At 41.7% G+C, this 20,049-nt stretch overlaps 1 protein-coding gene across 1 annotated transcript in view; it reads right to left on the reverse strand.

Moving 5' to 3' along the window:
• NXPE3 (neurexophilin and PC-esterase domain family member 3) overlaps positions 1–20,049 on the reverse strand; it is a 61,871-nt gene that overhangs the window by 19,792 nt on the left and 22,030 nt on the right. Inside the window, exons 2-3 of the mRNA XM_007945800.1 lie at positions 17,941–18,695; positions 13,630–13,703 (exon numbers count right to left, since the gene is read on the reverse strand). Of these exons, the coding sequence (XP_007943991.1) occupies positions 13,630–13,703; positions 17,941–18,695 (829 nt within the window). The remainder of the gene's footprint in view (positions 1–13,629; positions 13,704–17,940; positions 18,696–20,049) is intronic.

Below are 20,049 nucleotides of genomic sequence, written 5' to 3' on the forward strand. Positions count from 1 at the left end.
TTCCGTAGTGATACTGCCTTGGAAACCCAAGGAGGGGTCGCTATGAGTCAGGGCTGACTCGACGGCACATAACAACAACAACAACAACAAGCAGCACTAAAGAATAATGTAGTCTGCAAAACACCGCAAAATATGGATGAACTTGGAGGACATTATGCTGAGTGAAATAAGTCCATCACAAAAGGACAAATATAGTATCACTTTGTTGTTGTGGAGGGTCAAGGAAAGGTTTATATGTGGAGAGAAACTTTCTTTGGTGGTTGCTAGGGGTGGAAGGGGAGGGGAAGGAACACTGAAAAAAAATGCATTGACCCATGTCACTTTAGTTTTGTGTATTTCACTGTACACAAATTATATTTCAATAAAATACATTTAAAAAAAAAGAAAGAAAAAAATTCATCAAACTAGATGCTACACATTTGTGCACTTTTCTGTATGTGCCCCATCATACCCTACTGCTAGAGAACTGTTGGAGGGTTAGAGAAGGACATTTTTAAAGTGCTGCATTAGGGCAATTAAGGATGATGCTCATTCTTAGTGCTATGGATTTGGATAATTGAAAGCTGATCATTAAATTCTGTTCTTACAGTGAGGTTCTGCAAAAAAAAAGCGGGGGGGTGACCAGGTTTGCTGGTCTGATAGAGCCTGGTGGAACCACTGACATTATGGCCCCTAGCTGTCCTTCAGGTCTGGAATTGAACCCACACCTGTGGCTTCCAGCCAAACAAAAGACAGACATATGAGTTGAACATTTACCTGAGGTAAATACACTCCTAGATATACTCATGATTGAGAGAACAATCATGGGAGAACAGAGGGCTGTTTATGCACAAGGAGACAGCTCAGGGGACAGGAGTGCATGGAGGGAAAAGGTAACTAACAGGGAAGAACACAGGGAAGAGGTAACTACAGGGAGGAATTGGGAAGGGAGCTGTTGCCTTGGGGTAAATTGTAGTCAATGTCATGAGACAAAGTGTATGTGAACTGCTGTATGGAAAGTGAACTTTCACCCAAATCACAATTTTAAACAAATAAATAAAATACTCAACCAAGACTCTTCAAAAGTTTATAGGTCATGGGAAATGACACTGAAAAGGCATGATGACGAAATGCAATGTGGGATCCTGGATTGGATCCTGGAGCAGAAAAAGGACATTGGTGTAAAAACTGATGAAATCTAGATAAATATAATACTATATATAAGACTTCTATGAGTTCTGCAACTCTTATTTAAGTCTAAGTTTACCCAAAGAGAAAAAAATATTTTATAGACTAGGCTGTGAGACTTTGATTTAGGGTCTTTGAGTGGCCCCTAGTGGTCATTAGAATGAACTTCAGTGAAGTTCTGCCAAGTTGGGCTCCTTTGTTACTATACAAAGCCATTGCCTTTCTCTTTTCTAATTATGTATTTGCTACTAGGCAATCTACTTCCATAGTGATACCGCTTCGGAAACCCAAGGAGTCGTCGTTATGAGTCGGATCCAACTCTACAGCAGTGAGTGAGTTTTGAGTTGAGACCAGGTGGATGGCTAATTTTCCCATCGAGTGTCAGGCTATTCTGCTCCTACTGATTCACGGTTGCTTTCTTCCTTTAAAAATCTAGCAAAATCCTCATTAGTTACTGAATGTATCTTCTCTTTCCTGATACCACAATGAATTGGAATAGTGCATCACAAGCCCACAGCCACTTCCTGGCTGATTTCCAAGACAAGTCAGGTGTAGGTAAACCATCCAAAGCACCTCCCACTGACCATCCCACTGGATACTCGGGGACATCACAAAGTGGGCAAGTCAATCCCCTCCAGATATTTGGGACTCTGGGGGAGAAGAGCAGATGTAGGAGGATGGGGTCTCCTAAAAATGGGGGGAATTTGGGGAAAAGTGAAGACTGCAGTACTAGTAAGGGACGCCATACCTACCCACATCTCTGCTGTGAAGTCAAGGCCCAGAGAGATTAAAGATAAGAATTTCTATTTATGATGTTTCAATATATATCATGTAAAACTAGTAACTCACCCACACTGCCATTGAGTCCATTCCAACTTATAACAACCCCTATAAATGGTCCTTGCTTTTCGGTCCCTTCCATACCTCCCTTTCCCCACCTCTCACACAAGGCACGGACGGACATAGCAAATACCAAGCCTGCCTAATTCATGTGCATTACCTGCCCAGCCCTGTGCCATTGACATTGCAATAAATGCTGTGTTCCCACACTTTCGAACTGTGGGAAAGGGCCTTGCTTGCCATCTGTATAAATCTTCTTATTAATGTTCGCTCCTTCTTTCTAAAAATCACTATAGCTGATTTTAACTATTCTGCAAAAACAAAATCTTAATTTTTTATTGTTGTGTTATGTGCTGTCAATCAATTTTGATTCTCACTTGACCCTATGTGACAGAGCAGAACTGCCCTATTGGCTCTCCTTAGGCTGTAATCTTTATAGGAGCAGACTGCCACATCCCTCCTGTGGAGCAGCTGATAGGTTAGAATTGGTGACCAGTAACAACCAAGCTCTGAACAGTTTGTATCACTAGGGCTCCTTTAGAGGTGAAGCCCAAAACCAAACTAAACCTATTGCCATTGAGTCAATTCCAACTCATAGCAACCTTATAGGACAGAGCAGAACTAGCCCATTGGGTTTCCAAAGCTGTAAATCTTTACAGAAGCAGACAGCCACCTCTTTCTCCTGCCGAGTGGCTGGTAGGTTCAAATGAAGGGCATTTCGGTTAGCCGAACACTTAATCACTGTACCACATAATTTACACTTCTGAATTTCATTCTTTTATTATTAACAAGGAGCTCTGGTAGCATGTGCCTAAGGCACTTGACTGCTAACCAGAAGGCTGGCAGTTCAAGCCCACCAGCCACTCCTCGGAAGGAAAATGGGGCAATCTACTTCCGTTAGTGATACTGCCTTGGAAACCTAAAGAGGGGTTGCTATGAGTCAGGTGTGACTTGATGGCACATAACAACAACAACAACATTATTAACAATACCCTTCACCAATGAATGAGAATCATGAAATGGTTTGTAAAACACAGGTAGCCCCCACCGCCATACACTGATTCATCAGTGAGGTGGGGCCCCAAGAATTTGCAATTCCAGGAAGTCCCCTGGAATACTAACATTGTTGGCCTAGAGACCACACTTGGAGAACAGCTGCCATTTACTCTACAGCTTTTCCATTTAAAAAACATTCATGATAGTTCGGAAGCCGAATTGAATTGATGCTCAATTCTCCAATCTTTCTGTAGCCACCCCCACCCTGGATGGAGACAGATGAGTGGGCACGATAACTCATTTCCTTAAAGTTATTTTTCAGAAACCCAGTAGAGAAACCAACTTAAAATTGGTTAAATCCAGCTCAGATCTGTTTTGGCCCATGAACATGTGCAGTGAGACAAATGGAACAAAGTTGCTCAGAACTAACATCTCCCCCTTTGCCTAAGCCCCAATCAGCTGATACCACGCCCAAATTCCTGAAATTTATATGAGTATATATAGACCCCTTTCCTGAACTTTACAAAAACTGTCCCCAACCCCCACTCAGGGTATCAGATTTGGGTACTGGCCCATCTCCCTACCATGCATATGGTAATGAATGATCTTTCTCATCTCTCAAGTACTCGGTGTGCATAAACTGATTTACCTTGATCATTCAGAGGGCAGGGACTCTCTTTAGTAAGCTTCAAAAGGTGACCATGAAGGGACTGGGGTCCCTCCCACCCTCTGTCTGGAATTTGACAACCCTCAGATGATGTTGGCAACCCTGATACAGACCTCAGTATGCATCAGACTTTGTTCTGTGTGGAGGTACGTAAGGGTGCCAAGCCTCCATACATAGAGCCTTCAGCCCAAGGTATACTTGTTTCTTAAGAGAAGACAAATGAATCTGACCTCAGAGACATCTCCTGGGTGAGTGCAAGCTGAATTCTTAAGAACACATAAAGGGAGCCAAGATCACCTCCATAATCTTGGTGTTTCCTAAGCTTTGTACTCCGGTCTGGTCTTGTATGCACTTTCTGGAGGTTGAGAGATATATCCATGAGTGTGTACCTTGTCTGGTTAATTCTGGTTTGGTTTTTTGTGTGTGAGGTGCAGAGACTTATGCGAGAATGAACGCGGTCTGTGAATGAGAATGGGTAACTAAGATTCTGTACCCAACTGCAGCACCATTGGCTGTGTCCTGAAAAATTGGGCTCATTTTAGCTAGAAGCTTCTGAAAAGAAAGAAGATAACATTTTTTTTTGCAATACTGCCTGGCTGCAGTACCAACTTAGGTTTGGAGAAAAATGGCCAGGGATTGGGAGTTTGAGTTATGATACTATTCTGCCATTAGGTTTGTTTTGCAAAAAGGAAGAAATCTGGAAGGAAATCTTATGTTGAGGTTTTCTGTTTTTATTCCAGAGTAAGAATTTACAGAAACAGTATAAATTGATGACTGTACAATGTAAAGGGAAAGTTTACTTTAAAGGAGTCCCCCAGGACTCTGAGGACCCTTGCCTTGACCCCCATCCTCTGCCATCCACCTGCTCCCCCCTCCAAACCGTTGGAGTTAAAAGGCAACTGACCACTGTCTAAACCTCAAACCAAAAACTCATTGCCATTAAGTCGATTCCACTCATGGTGTTTCTGAGGCTTTAAATCTTTAGGGAAATAGTTTTCCCCATCTTCCTTCTGTTGAGTGGCTGGTAGGTTTGAACCGCCAACCTTTTGGTTAGGAGTCAAATACCTTATCCACTACACCACCAGAGCTCCTTTGTCTAAACATAGGGAAGCTTTAAGTTTAGAAACTCTTAAAACTCTAGTTACGTTATACCCCTGTACCTGTTTGCACCTAGGGTACCACTCAGGAAGCAGTCTCTCCAGCACACACCCAGAGAAGTACACAATTTGGTCAGGGGCTGAACCCAGTCCCATCAGGGCAATACCCATTACAACAGGTTCCAGCTGGCTTAAATCACCTCCAGGTTTTGTTTGGACCTATGTGCAGATCACCATGGCCCACTTATCAAATTGGAGAAATACAGTGCCCACTTACATGGAAGACCTGAAATGAATGGAGACTTTAATCACTTCCACACTTGCAGTTTGTCATCCCAACTGGGCAGATATTAATATGTTGTTAACTCCCCTGCTCACCTCTGAAGAGAGACAGATAGTATTAGAAAAGGCTAAATAGGAGGCTGACAGGCTTCACAACCTCCAGCCTCAAAACCTACCCAGGGGCTCAGGCAGTCAGTCAGTACCTGGAACAGATCCAGAATGGGATCCAAATGACCCAGAGGACAGGACTAGTTTAGCCCATATGAAAGAATGCATTATCACAGGGCTTCAAAAGGGGACCTCAGAGCATATTAATGTTCACAAGGTTCAGGGGTAGAGCAGGGCCCCAAGAAGAATCCCTCTGCTTTCCAGGAACAGGTGTATGAGGCCTATCGCTAGCACACCAACACTGACCCAGATGACCCAGAACACTCGCATTATCAACCTGACCTTTATGAGTCAGAGCGTGCCTGATATACAGCACAAACTCTACAAATTAGAAGGGAAACTGGGCATGAACAATTCTTAACTTGTGGAGATTGCTTTTAAGGTTTATAATAACTGAGACCAGGAGTGGGAGAGACAGAACCAAAGAGATGAAGCAACAGGCCGCCCAGCTGGCTACTGCCCTGGGAGGCCTGTCACGAAGCAAACTCTGCCAAGTAAATCCTCATGAGCCCCCAACAAGCTGAGAGGGAGTAGACCAAGCTCTGCCCCCTCAAGGAGGTTGGCCAATAAAGTTGGGGCCTTAGCAATGTGCTTACTGCAAGGACAGGTATTGGAAGATGGAGTGCCTAGATCAGGTCCTTCAAACCAGAAAGGATCTAGACAGCTGAAAGTGATCAAGAGTGATGGCTCTGTTGCAGACTGGACAAATCTCTATCTTCCACAAGGAGCCCCAGGTAGTTGTAATAGTGGGAAAAGAGCCCATTGGATTTCTGGTAGATATGGGGCAACATAAGGCACCTCTGTCTCACAAAACAATGAACATTACCAGAGTCTCAGGGAAAACTGCATGTAACATTTTTCTTCAGCCTCTTGAATGCTGGGTGGGGAGGACTGTTTTAGCTCATAGTTTCCTACACATGCCTCAATGTCCCATTCCTCTTTTGGGACGAGATGTGCTAACCAAGTTGAATGCTCAGGTTATTTTCTCAGCTAACAAGCTCCAGGTGAATGTTAATCCCAACCAGGCATGGGGGCTGCAGACAACCCTCCTGCAGTTTCCTGCTGCTGATCCTGAGGTGGTGCCTGAAGAATTTCTACAACAGGTGAAGTGCAGCCCACCTCCAGTGGTAAAAGGAGTTCAAGCAATAGGACTAGGACCATGTGAAGACTGGCAGGTAGATTTTACTGTTATACCTACAGTCCATGGCAAAATCAAGTACCTGTTAGTATTTGTGGATGCTTTCACTGGATTGGTGGAAACCTTTCCCTGCCGCACAGAAAAAGCAGCAGGGGTGAATAAAATTCTACTATAGGAAATTGTTTCCGATTTGGCATGCCAGTCTCAATTCAAAGTGATAATAGGGGTGCATTTGTAGCCCAAGTAGTTCAACAAGTAACAGGACTATTAGGCATTAAGTGGAGATTGCATTCCTCTTAGAAGCCCCAGTCAACAAGGAAGACTGAGAAAATGAACCACACCCTCAAGAAGATGCAGCCAGGATGTGTGAAGAGACCAACTTATCTTGAATAAAGCTTTCTTCTCTTGCCCTGTTGCAGGTCCAGGTCACTTCTAGAAGCAGGCTTGGGTTAAGCCCATATGGGATATTACATGGAAAATCATAATCTAGAGTGTGGCACCCCAGTTATGCAGGAAAGAGACCTTAAATTATTAAGGAATTGGGTATTTTTAAACATGAGGCCATCTATTTCTCAAAGAATTAGCCAGTGAAAACCTTATGAACAGCAGTGAAACACTCTGATATATGAATGGAAAACTTTATGAATAGCCTTGAAACATTGTCCGATATAGTGCCAGAAGATGAGCCCCTCAGGTCAGAAGGCACTCAAGATGCTACTGGGGAATAGTGGCTTACTCAGAGTAGAGCCAACCTTAATGGTATGGATGAAGTAAAGCTTTCAGGACCTCCATTTGCTGATGTGCCACAAGTCAACATGAGAAGAAACAGGTGCAAACATCCCTTAATAATAGGAACATGGAATGTATGAAGTATGAATCTAGGAAAATTGAAAGTTGTCAAAAATTAAATGGAATGCATAAAGATCAATATCCTAGGCATCAGTGAACTGAAATGGACTGGTTTTGTCCATTTTCAATCAGACAATCATATGATCTACTATGCCAGGGATGATAAATTGAAGAGGAATGGCATGACATTCATCATCACAAAGAATGTTTCAAGATCTATCCTGAAATACAGTGCTGTCAGTGATAGGATAATATCCATATGCCTATATGGGAGACCAGTTAATACTACTATTAGTCTAATATATGCACCAACCACCAAAGCCAAAGATGAGGAAATGGAAAATTTTTACCAACTTCTGTAGTCTGAAATTGACCAAACATGCAATCAAGATGTGCTAATTATCACTGGTGATTAGAATGCAAAAGTTGGAAACAAAGAAGAATCAATGGCATTTGGAAAATATGGCCTTGGTGATAGAAATGACACTGGAGATCACATGATAGAATTTTGCAAGACCAACAACTTATTCATTGTGTTCTGGTTACCCAGTGTCATTCTGACAGGAATAATCCACAAATGGGATGGCCTTAACAAACAGGAGTTTATTCTTACAATTTGGAGGCTTTAAGTCCAAGTTCAAAGTGCCAAGCTCTAGGGGCTGGGTGAAAGCCCCTCAACCTTGGGGTCCAGCTCTGCCTCCCGCACCGCCCACTGGAGCTAGAGGTATTTCTTCACTCAGACAGCTGCTAGTTGCTGAGGCTGAGAAACCCCAAGGTTGACAAGTCAAAAGACACAGTCCCAATGTTACCAAACCACACAGTAGGTCATTAACTTAAGTCCATTGTAAGTCCCAAGGTTGGCAGAGCATAGCAGGTTGCTGAGCAACGACATGGCTACATGCAGGGTCCAAGCATGCCAAAGGCTAGAGACCGTATCCAAAGGCTTCTCCTTATATACAGGAAGCAGACCACATACCCAAAGGCAGCTACCCAGCTGCTTGTGGTAGAACCCACTATGAAGTTGATTGCCAGTCTCCTAATGGGGATTAACTACCACCAGCTGCCCAGCCACTCAACCAGGCCCAGCCACATTGACACACAAACCGAACTACCACACATTGCAAATACCATTTTTCAACAATACAAATGACGGCTATACACGTGGACTTCACCAGTTGGAGTACACAGCAATAAAATTGACTACATCTATGGCAAGAGGCAATGGAAAAGCTTAATATCTTCATCCAAAACAAGGCCAGGAGCTGATTGTGGAACAGATCATCAATTGTTCATATGCAAGTTCAACTTGAAGTTGAAAACAATTAACCAAGTCCATGAGAGCCAAAATATGACCTTGATTATATCTCTCCTGAATTTAGAGACCATCTAAAGAATAGATTTGATGCACTGAACACCAATGACCAAACACCAGAGGAATTGTAGGATGACATCAAGAATTTCATCCATGAAGAAAGCAAGAAGTCATTTAAAAGACAGGAAAGGAAGAAAAGACCAAAATGGATGTCAGCAGAGACTCTGAAACTTGCCATTGAATGGAAAGTAGCTAAAGCAAATGGAAGAAATGACAAGATAAAAGAGCTGAACAGAAGATTTCAAAGAGCAGCTCGAGCAGACAAAGCTAATCACTATAATGAAATATGCAAAGCCCTGGAATTATAAAACCAAAAGGGAAGAACATGCTCAACATTTCTTAAGCTGAAAGAATTGAAGAAAAAACTTAAGCCTCGAGTTGCAATATTGAAAGATTATATGGGCAAAATTTTGAATGATGCAGGAAACATCAAAAGAAGATGGAAGGAATACACAGAGTCACTGTACCAAAAAGAATTGGTTGATGTTCATCCATTTCAGGAGGTGGTACATGATCAAGAACCAATGGTAACGAAGGAAGAAGTCAAGGCTGCACTGAAGAAATTGGCAAAAAACAAGGCTCCAGTAAACATTGAGATGTTTCAACAAAAGGATGCCCTGCTGGAGCCACTCACTCAATTATGCCAAGAGATTTGTTGGACAAAGATTAGTTGGACAGCTACTTGGCCAACTGATTGGAAGAGATCCCTATTTGTACCCACTCCAAAGACAGGTGATCCCACAGAATATGGAAATTATTGAATAATATCACACACAAGTAAAATCTTACTAAAGATAATTCAAAAATGGTTGCAGCAGTATATTGACAGAGAACTTCCAGAAATGCAAGTTGATTCAGAAGAGAATGTGGAATGAGGGATATCATAGCTGATGTTACAGGGATCTTGGCTGAAAGCAAAGAATACCAGAAAGATATTTACTTAATGTTTTATTGATTATGCAAAAGCATTTGATTGTGTGGATCATAACAAATTACAGATAACATTAAGAATAATGGGAATTCCAGACACTTAACTGTACTCATGAAGAACCTAACCTGTACATAGACCAGGAGGCTGTCGTTTGAACAGAACAAGGGGATACTACATGGTTTAAAATCAAAAAGGGAGTGTGTCAGAATTGTTATCTCTCACCATACTTATTCAATTTGTATGCTCAGCAAATAATCTGAGAAGCGGGATTATATGAAGAAGAATATGGCATCAGGATTGGAAGAAGACTCATTAACAACCTGTGATATGCAGATAACACAACTTTGCTTGCTGAAAATGAGGACTTGAAGCACTTACTGATGAAGATTAAAGACTACAGTCCACAGTATGGACACCTCAATATAAAGAAAACAAAAAATCTTCACAACTGGACCAATAAGCAGCATCACGATAAATGGAGAAAAGATTGAAGTTGTCAAAGACTTTATATTACTTCATATTACAATCAACACCAATGGAAGCAGCAGTCATGACATGAGACAATGTATTGCATTGGGCAAATCTGCTGCAAAAGATCTCTTTCAAGTGCTGAAGAGCAAAGATGTCTCCTTGAAGACTAAGGTGCATCTAACCCAAGCCATGGTATTTTCAATCGCCTCATATGCGTGTGAGAGCTGGACAAATGAATAAGGAAGACAGAAGAAGAGTTGCTGCCTTTGAGTTGTGGTGTTGGCTAAGAATGCTGATAGTACCAGGGACTGCTAAAAGAACTAACAAATCTATCCTGGAAGAAGTGCAGCCAGAATGCTCCTTGGAAGTGAGAATGGCCAGACTTCATCTCACCTACTTTGGTCATGTTGTCAGAAGGAACCATTCCCTGGAGAAGGATATCATGCTAGGTAAAGTGGAGGGGCAACGAAAAAGAGGAAGGCCCTCAACAAGATGGATTGACACAGAGGCTGCAATGATGGGCTCAGGTATAGCAAGGATCATGAGGATGGCACAGGACCAGGCAGTGTTTCGTTCTGTTGTCCATAAAGTTACTATGAGTCAGAGACAACATGATGGCACCTAACAACAACAAACATGTACAAACTCTGTCTGTAACCTCAAAGGTTATTAACCAGTTTGCTTCTAGTAGGTTGTCATATCCTACAGATAAACCCCTTCATAATATCTCTCGGGGGATTGGGTTCTTAAGGAATGCAATGACCCAACCCTCAGAGCCAGCTCCAGGCCAAGTGGACTGGGCCCTATGAAGTCTTGCTGACAGTGTACTCCTCAGCTAAACTCAAGGGAATTCAACCCTGGAGTCATTATACTTGACTGAGAGTAGCCCCTGTCCACACAGAACACCCTCCTCGACCTGTCACTTAGCCCTGACCTACGGAGAACAGCCTTGCAGGTCATAAAGACTCCAAAGAACCTGGCCGGCCCTACATTGGATGGCTCTACAAACCTAACTGCAGAAAGATAAGTAGTATGAGTGGAGATACCTCATCAGCCACTTTAGTGGGCTTGTCTATCTTAGTGCTTGATTTTTACTTTGCAAGCCTCTTTTGTCTGCACCTCCCTACCCCCTCATTTTGGGTGCTAAATCTAAATCATCTTAGTTGTCTGTAATCCTTTACCTAGCCTCCCTGTGTGCAGTTTCTTCATGCTTTGGTGAACCCTGGTATATTGCTAACAGGACTTGATCATTTTAGCTTGTAGTCTAATATCTTGTTTTGCCTTATAGACTAAAGCCCCTACTCATTAGTGTTTCTGCTTTAGCATAAGGCCTCCATTATGATATTATTAGTTATCCCAATCACCTTTTCTTTAATATTGGGCCTGCCTCCATCCAGTGCAAACTAGAAAGAAAATGCTATAATCAAACTTAGCCAAGCTGTTGCAACAGCAGGACATTTGAGGGACTGTTGGGTGTGTCACCCACTACCCACACTAGCTACTGATGCCAGCATAGTCCACCAGATTTGACCTGGAGTGCTTGGGAAAAGGACCAACAAATTTTAATTCCTGTTATGCATGTTGAAAAATTATGATAACCATATTTTACACCAATTTGTTCAGAATATCTGCTTGTCTAGAGTCAACAGCAAACTCTACTTCTGATAACTTCTGTGCTACAAACTACAATAAGTATGTTGGTAGCACACAGAGGAGTATGTGTGTACATCAGTGCTATGTGCTGTTTATTAGTCCATGCATCAGGAAAAACAGAACAGGATCAACAGGCTATCCACTGTACCATTTGTAAATTACAACAGGACAAGAAGACTACGCAATTGGTACTTTGTACTTGTTGTATTCAGTGCTTACCTGCTTATCTGCTTTCAAGATCCAAAAGTACAGGCTATTCTACAGGCACCCCTAATCTCTTCTTCCTGGACTATGGCCAGAAGATTCTGAGAACCACCTAAGCCATAAGAGATTTTCTAGCCATGAATTTCTGAGTTCTACCAGCTTTGCCCCTGAATAACAGAAAATAGCTAGAATGATCCGATGTCTCATTTTCCAAGAATGTGAAACAGTAACCACTCAAACTGGGGATTGAAGCTGAGTTGAAATGAAGTTTAATTCCCTATTCTTTCCGTAACCATCCTCCATCCTGGCTGGAGATCGATGAGTGAGCACAATAACTCATTTCCTTAAAGTTGTTTTTCAGAAACCCAGCTGAGACGAACTTAAAATCTGTTAAAACCAGCTCAGATCTGTTTTGGCCCACAGACATGTACAGTGAGACAAACTAGAACAAAGTTGCTTGGAACTAACATCTTCCCCTTGGCCTAAACCCCCCATCAGCTAATAACAGGAAGTTGGTGTAACTCATTTGATGTGCAAGCGCACTGCATTAAAAACTGACTATCCCTTTAAATCAAGACAAACAAAACCTCAATCTCCTGCTAATTCACGCCCAAGTTCCTGAAATTTATATAAATATGTCTAGACCCCTTTCTTAGGAGCTCTGGTAGCATAGTGCCTAAAGCACTTGACTACTAACCAGAAGGCTGGCAGTTCAAACCCACCAGCCACTCCTCAGAAGGAAGGTTGGACAATCTCCTTCCATAGTGATACTGCCTCAGAAACCCAAGGAGGGGTAGCTGTGAGTTGGATCTGACTCGACGACACATAACAACAACAACAGAACCCTTTCTTAAACCTCACAAAAACTGTACCCCAACCCAACCCCCACTCAGGGGGTCGATTTGGGTACTGGCCCCTGTCTCCTTACCAAGCACATGGTAATGAATCTTTCTCATCTCTCAAGTATTCGGTGTCTGTGAACTGATTCGGCTTAATGGTGCACCAGGCAGGGACTCTCTTTTGTCTGGCTTCAGTTTCACACCAATTTCTTGAATATCTCTAGAACAGCAATATTCAACTAAACTTTCTAAAATGTCAGACACATCCCATATCAAATATGAGCTCTGCTGGTTCAGTGGTCAAAGTATTTGGCTACTAACCAACAGGCTGGTGGTTTGCATCCACCAGCCACTCCACGGGATAAAGATGAGGCAGTCTGCTTCCGTAAAGATTTCCAGCCCTGGAAACTCTATGGGACAGTTCTTCTCATTCTTCTCTATCCTAAAGTGTCACTATAAGTCAGAATCAACTCAATGGAAGTGGGTTTGTTTGCTTTTTATATCAAATATCATCCACTGTGGTACCCACTGGCCATATGTGGCTACTGAGCACATGAAATATTGCTAGTATGACTGGAGAACTGAATTTTTAATTTCATTGCATTTTAATTTGTTTGAATTAAATAGCCACCATAGTGGACACCACAGTTCTAGAGGTACTTACAGGGCCAACAGAGAGAAAAAACAGACAAGTTTTATATGAGCATAAATAACAAAACCCAGAATTATATGCATAGTGGGGGATACATTTCAACTCATAACAAGGTCTAATTCTGGGTTTTTGTTAATCAAATTGTTCTTGTAGTGTTTTCTTTTTAATTATGCCCAGAAATAATCATGGCATATTAAAGGAAAAAAAAAAATGTTTTTAACATTAGTGAAACTATAGTACTTCATGCTACTTAGAGAAAAAAAAAAAAAAAAGAACAATAAACCATCAAGCTCATTTCTTTACCTGTTATTCTCCTGGGAACCACAGTCACCCAATCAGGTCCACTGGAGTTGATTGGCACTTTGATATTGACACCACTTTAAAAGGAATAAAAATAACAAAAGCTTAAATTTACGAACAAGTATTTTCAGTTATGTATCTTTATTTGCAAATGGAAAAATAAAAGGGATATAATTTCACCGAGCTGTATTAGATTAAATATACAGTGAAACCTCCGAAAGCCAGAACTTGACAGGACTGACTTGTTTTTCCAGATCTCACAAGTTTTCTGCCTTTGACAGAGTGCAGTCTTACCACTTTGCTATTGCTCATTTTAGTGGAAAGTATTTGTGTTTCCCTTTTCTGACAGGTTTCCATCTTACACAGGTTCTGGCTCTCTCAGATTTTACTGTGCTTATAAATGTTAATCAATACAATAATTAGTTAAAAACCTAAGCTGCTGTTAATAAGTAGGTTATAAGTATATATAAACTGAACAGGAAGTAAATAGGTATTTAATACTTTTTCCACACTGACACTGCTTACTCTGTCCTAAGATGACAAACTCTAAAATAACTAATAAATACTTGAACTACTTAACCAAAACCATTGCTGTCAAGTCAATTCCAACTCATGGTAATCCTACAGTACAGAGCAGAACTGCCCCATATTATTTCCAAGGCTGTAATCATTAGGGAAGCAGACTGTCACATCTTTCTCCCAGAGAGCAGCTGGTAGGTTCCAGTCACAAACCTTTCCGTCAACAGCTGAGCACTTAACCACTGTGCCACCAGGCTCCTCATTGAACAACTTACTACTCTTGAACTAGAGAACGGTTCACATTGACCAGAATGTCTATTTTATCAATACCTAGTTTTCAAATTACAAGTCTATGTAGTATTAAGTCAAATTGTCAGATTTCTTAGGCCTTGCCTGGATCTCAGATGAGTTATACTGGGGACAGTTGGCCCTGATGTGCTCATGCAGTACTTTGTTCATGTTACTACAGCTCTTCAGTGTATGTTACCTTTACTAAAATATATATTCCTTGTGGTTAAGTTTGTGTGTCAACTTGGCTGGGCCTGGTCGAGTGGCTAGGCAGCTGGAGGTAGTTATTCCCCATGATGAGATTGCTAATGAACTCCATGGTGAAATCCACTGGAGCAGCTCAGCAGCCGCCTTAGGGATGTGTTCTGTATCCTGTATATAAGAAGCAACTTTGAAGAAGGTCTCCAGTTGATGGCTTGAACTCTGCATGTAGCCAAGTCGTTCAGTAACCTGCCATGTTGCCCTGTTGATCTTGGGACTTTCAATGGACTTGAATCAATGGCCTGCCATGTATTTTGGTACTATCAGGACTATGCCATTTTATTTGTCGACTTTGGGTCTGTCACCCTCAGCAGCCAGTAGCTGCCTGAGTGAAGAGATGCCTCCAGCTTCAGTGGACCAGGAACAAGAGGCAGAGCTGAAGCCCAAGGTTGAGGGGCTTTCACCCAGCCTCTAGGGCTTGGCACTTCGAACTCATACTTCTAGACTTGAAAACTGTAAGAGAATACACTCCTGTTAAAGCCATCCCATTTGCGCTATTTCTGTTAGAACGACACAAAGTTACCAAAATATTCCTCAAAGACACGGATTGTACTCCATTCACCTTTGTCTCTTCAGCACTTAGCACAAGACCTGAACTAGTGTGGGCATTCAGTATTTGATGGAGGGCTGGAGGGAAAACGAGGGGAGAAACTATTACAGCTGGAACTGAATGGCAATAACTAGCCTCTGAGACTTCCACCAAATACAAGCAAGAAAATAAAATGTTAACTTTCTAACTTATTGATACAGGAACTTAAATCATGACTTTTTATTGTTTCATCAATTTCAGAAGAGATTAGCTGCTTATTCAACAAACAAATAATTCTTCAGTGCCTACTATATGCCAGGCTCTGTCCTAGACACCAGTGATATAATAGTAAACAAAACACACAGCACCTTCCCCTATGTGGAAACGGCATTCAGATCAAAAACCAAGAAGTACAGAGGGCCATGTTAGAGAATAATGTTTCCACTTTTCTTTTCATATGGCCTAGTGCAATATTTTAGCACCTTAATAAAATCAAAAATACAAAAATATCAAATCAGTATCAAGACTGTCAAATTTTTGGTTTCTGAGAACTTAACACTGCTCCAAACATGGTTTGCTCAGCAAATTCTCAGGTGAGGAGAATTTTGTAATGATTCTACTGCAGTATGCCACTAGCCAGCTTTACCCCAGGACATCCAGGTAAAGGCAGGAATAAAAACATTATTTTGTCCTGGATTCACAAGTGTTGTACTGTTTTTTAATGGTAAGATTTAGTGCCAGGCATAATTATTTTTACTAATCTAATTCTCTAGCCTTTCAGCCTCTTTTATCCACATGGAATGCTCTGTTTCTGCCCCTCTGCTGGGCCACTAGGTAGACTAACAACGTAACTCTCAACTCAACCATAAACTCACTGCCATCGAGTCGATTCCACCTCATAGTGATCCCCTTTTAGATTCTGAGGTGGTAAATCTTTACAGAAGTAGATTGCCCAGTCTTTCTTCTGCAGAGTGGCTGGTGGGTTTGAACCACCAACCTTCTCGTTAGTAGTCAAATGCCTTAGGCACTGCGCCACCAGAGCTCCTTCTAGAACAGGGTAATTGAGTAGTCCTCACATATTGGGAAAACATGCACATGAATAAAATGTGCTCACAATCACTGATAAACAGCAAGTCTGAAATCTGAACCCAGAATTAAACTAAAACTAAAGACCTTTTGTGCAGAGGCAGACAATACTAGGCAAGAACAGTACAGTAAATACATTGAATAGTGCTCCCTCTGCTGGCCTTATAAGAGCATGGCATGAGACCACCACATGCACACTTACACTGATAGGACCAAAAGCTAATTCCAGAAGCAGAAAATTAGAGGGTTTCATTTTAGGAACTCCCATAGACCACATGACTTATGGTGCCAACTTTTCCCCAATCAAGTACTGAACAGACATAAACATGGAATTTTTTAGGCTACCCATATGTACTCAACAAAAATACCTCTCTACCAGTAAATGTTCAAAAAGAATGTTTCATTGAAATTTTAAAAAAACATTTATATATGCTTTCAAATAATAATTTGTATATTTGAACATGTAGCTCTAATAATTTTTAATTTTTTACGTGGTGGTTGTTGTTATGTGCCATCAAGTCAGACCCGACTCACAGAGACCCCTCCTTGGGTTTCCAAGGCAGTATCACTACGGAAGTAGATCACCCAACCTTCCTTCCACAGAGTAGCTGGTGGGTTTGAACCGCCAGCCTTCTGGTTAGCAGTCAAATGCCTTAGGCACTACGCTACCAGAGCTCCTAATTTTTTAGGAATTTTCATTTACTTTAGAATTGTATGGAATCTTGAACACAAAGTTTATTTCATATAGATTCCATTCATCCCATGCTATACATTAATCAATATACTGCTCATTATGCTGAAATGTTTTATGCCTGGGTTCTGAAGAGGAATTTGTACACAATACAACCATTATTTAAACCACTATTAAACTTTAAAAACATGTAGTTTGTACTGGTATTCCTTTATATAATTTTAAAACAGATAATATATCATTTTAACATTCTATTGGTTAACACAAATTAAAATTTGTGCTGAACACTCCATACTGCTCTGAAGTAAATAAAACTCCTAAAAAATTAAAACACCTGCCTATTAGACCCTTCACAGTCCTCTTCTTGACTTTTTTTTATCTGTTCTGTGAATAAGTAATCTTCATAGATATGCCATACAGTTCTTTTTTTTTTTTTTTAAGTTCTGAAGTAAAACATAGATATGAGGCAAAAAGCAAAAACTGAAGGGTAAAAGGTCTTTAATTTGAAGTTGGACATGCACTAATCTTCATTTATAATAAACTATAAAACTAATCACAAAACAGAAATCTGTATTTAGCTATACACCACCTTTCCCGAATTAGACCAAGTTGAGAAAACTATAAGAGAAACAAAACCAAAACAAGAAAGCTTCTCCTACGTGAGACAAGGAGAGAGGAAACAAAAAACCAAAAGCAAACTCACAGCCATTGAGTCAATTCTGAATCACAGAAACCCTGTAAGACAGAGCAGAACTGCCACATAGGGTTTCAAAGGCTATAAATATTTACAGAAACAGACTGCCTCACCTTACTCCCGCTCAGTGGCTGGTGGGTTTGAACTTTTGGTTAGCAGCCCACTGCCTTAACCCCTGCACCACCAGAGCTCCCTGAGAGAGGAAAAGGATTCTTTACATCACCCCTTAGAACAAGGAGCCCATACCTCTGGAAGAAAGCACTCTCTGCAGCAGTTATGAGGCCCTTCAGGTATCCACCTTTGTAATGGTTAATTCTGCTGCTGCAAGGGAGCTTCTTTGGTTTGAAGCAGAACCAGGGCTCTCCAGTGTAGAGATCTGTAAAGTTACACAGCGGCAGACCCCCAGGAAGGCACACGTTGCACTCCGTAGTTTCAGAAATTCTTCCTGAACGGAAGAGACTCTTGAAATAAACCCTGTCTGGTTTCTCCTCCTGTAGTTGCTGAAGAACTCTGATCCCTTCACTGGGGTGAACCAGAGATATGGATACTTTAACTTTGCCTGGCCAAAGCAAAGTAAAAAAGACCTTGTAAAACCCATTCTGGTAGTCCACCACTCTGCCCACAGCCCCTGCCTGAAGCTTAGGAGAGTGGATTCTGGCCTGCAGGTAGTCACCACCGTACTTCTTGGGCTGTCTTTGAAAATCCTGTACATGAACCATCACCTCCAGTTGACTTCCCACCTTGAAGAAGGCTGCAGAGTTCAAGATGACAAAGTAGCTGGAAGAAGGGTCAGTGCTCTTAACAAAGGGGACTGGGCCCATGTCAGGCACCTGCCACTGCAAGGCCGCCAGCAAGGAGTCCTCCTCCATGCGCTCCCGGGCAGAGAGGATCTGATGCTCATAGCCACAGTAGGGATTTCGGCTAATTCCTGTCACCTGGGGGGAAAGAAACTGTCCACTGCTGTCGATGAATGTGGCTGAAACCGTCTCATGGTCCAAGTACTGAAGAGAAAGACACAAACAACAGTTAAAACAAATCTCTTTATAATCAGCCAAATAAATCTCTGCCTCAATGTAAACATCATATTGTTCTGAAAACCAGAGCTCACAAGTTTTATAGGGCCATCTTACTATATACAATAAAATCAAGATATGAATAGAGGAAGGCATATTCTAAAGATGACTGGTACCAGAAGATGTTGCTGCCCTGTTGAATATTTTGGTCATAATAGAATCAGAAAAGTAAAATGTGGAAATAATTTTAGGCATCAAACTGGTATAGTCTTTTCTTATGTAGAGAAGCAAACTCAGATCAGGTAACTTGCTGAAGATCATCTACCTGGTCAGAGTTCAACCCAGATCTTCTGAAATCCACTCATCTATCTGTAAGCTAAGTGACAGTCTGTTGTTGTTGCTATGTGCCGTCGAGTTGGACCCAACTCAGAGCGACCCCTCCTTGGGTTTCTGAGGCAGTATCACTATGGAAGTAGATTGCTCAACCTTCCTTCCTTGGAGTGGCTGGTGGGTTTGAACCGCCAGCCTTCTGGTTAGCAGTCAAGTGCCTTAGGCACTATGCTACCAGAGCTCCTAAGTGACAGTTGATTACTGCGGTGAAATTGCCTGTATATTATCTGACTTATCCAGGAATAAATTGTCCTTCTGAAAGGTTTCCTTTTAGAAAAGGCTTTTGAGGTAATTATTTGATAGCCTGTATGAATAACAGCTGATATAAGGCCAATTTCCAAAATGTGAAGATAACACATATCCCCACTTTCCCACTTCATTATTCTGACACCAGCTACCCACTTTCTCTTTCTAACCCTAACCACCAGAGTTGGGTCTTCACAAGTTAGGACTTCGTCCTTCCAGGCTCTGCCAAATAGGAAAACACCAGCCTCTCTGCTAGTTCTCACTGCTGCTATTGGATTCGATAAGTCATTCACTAGAATGACTCACAAACCTCATGGAAACTTACCTATAGCCACTGTCGTCAAGTCAAACCTGACTCATAGTGACCCCTCCTTGGGTTTCCGAGGTCGTAACACTACAGAAGTAGATTGCCCAACCTTCCTTCCAAGGAGTGGCTGGTAGGTTTGAACCGCCACCCTTCTGGTTAGCAGTCAAATACTTACCCATTTATTATAACCAGAAAGGACGCAAGAAACGAGACACATCAGGCAAGGTTTAGGAGGGTTCCTGGCACAGGCCCTCCATTGTCCCAGGGATGAGCAAAGATGTTTTCATATATCCAGAAGCCCCAAATAAAAGCGAAAGGTCCCAGGTTGCCTAGTTATTGGAACTTCAATGAATATGCATGACCTGAGCCTTAATGCATGTTGTTGTTGTTGTTGTTGTT

Source organism: Orycteropus afer, unplaced genomic scaffold (assembly GCF_000298275.1).
Source record: "Orycteropus afer afer isolate SDZICR_OR568_19922 unplaced genomic scaffold, OryAfe1.0 scaffold00143, whole genome shotgun sequence".
NCBI lineage: Eukaryota > Metazoa > Chordata > Mammalia > Tubulidentata > Orycteropodidae > Orycteropus > Orycteropus afer.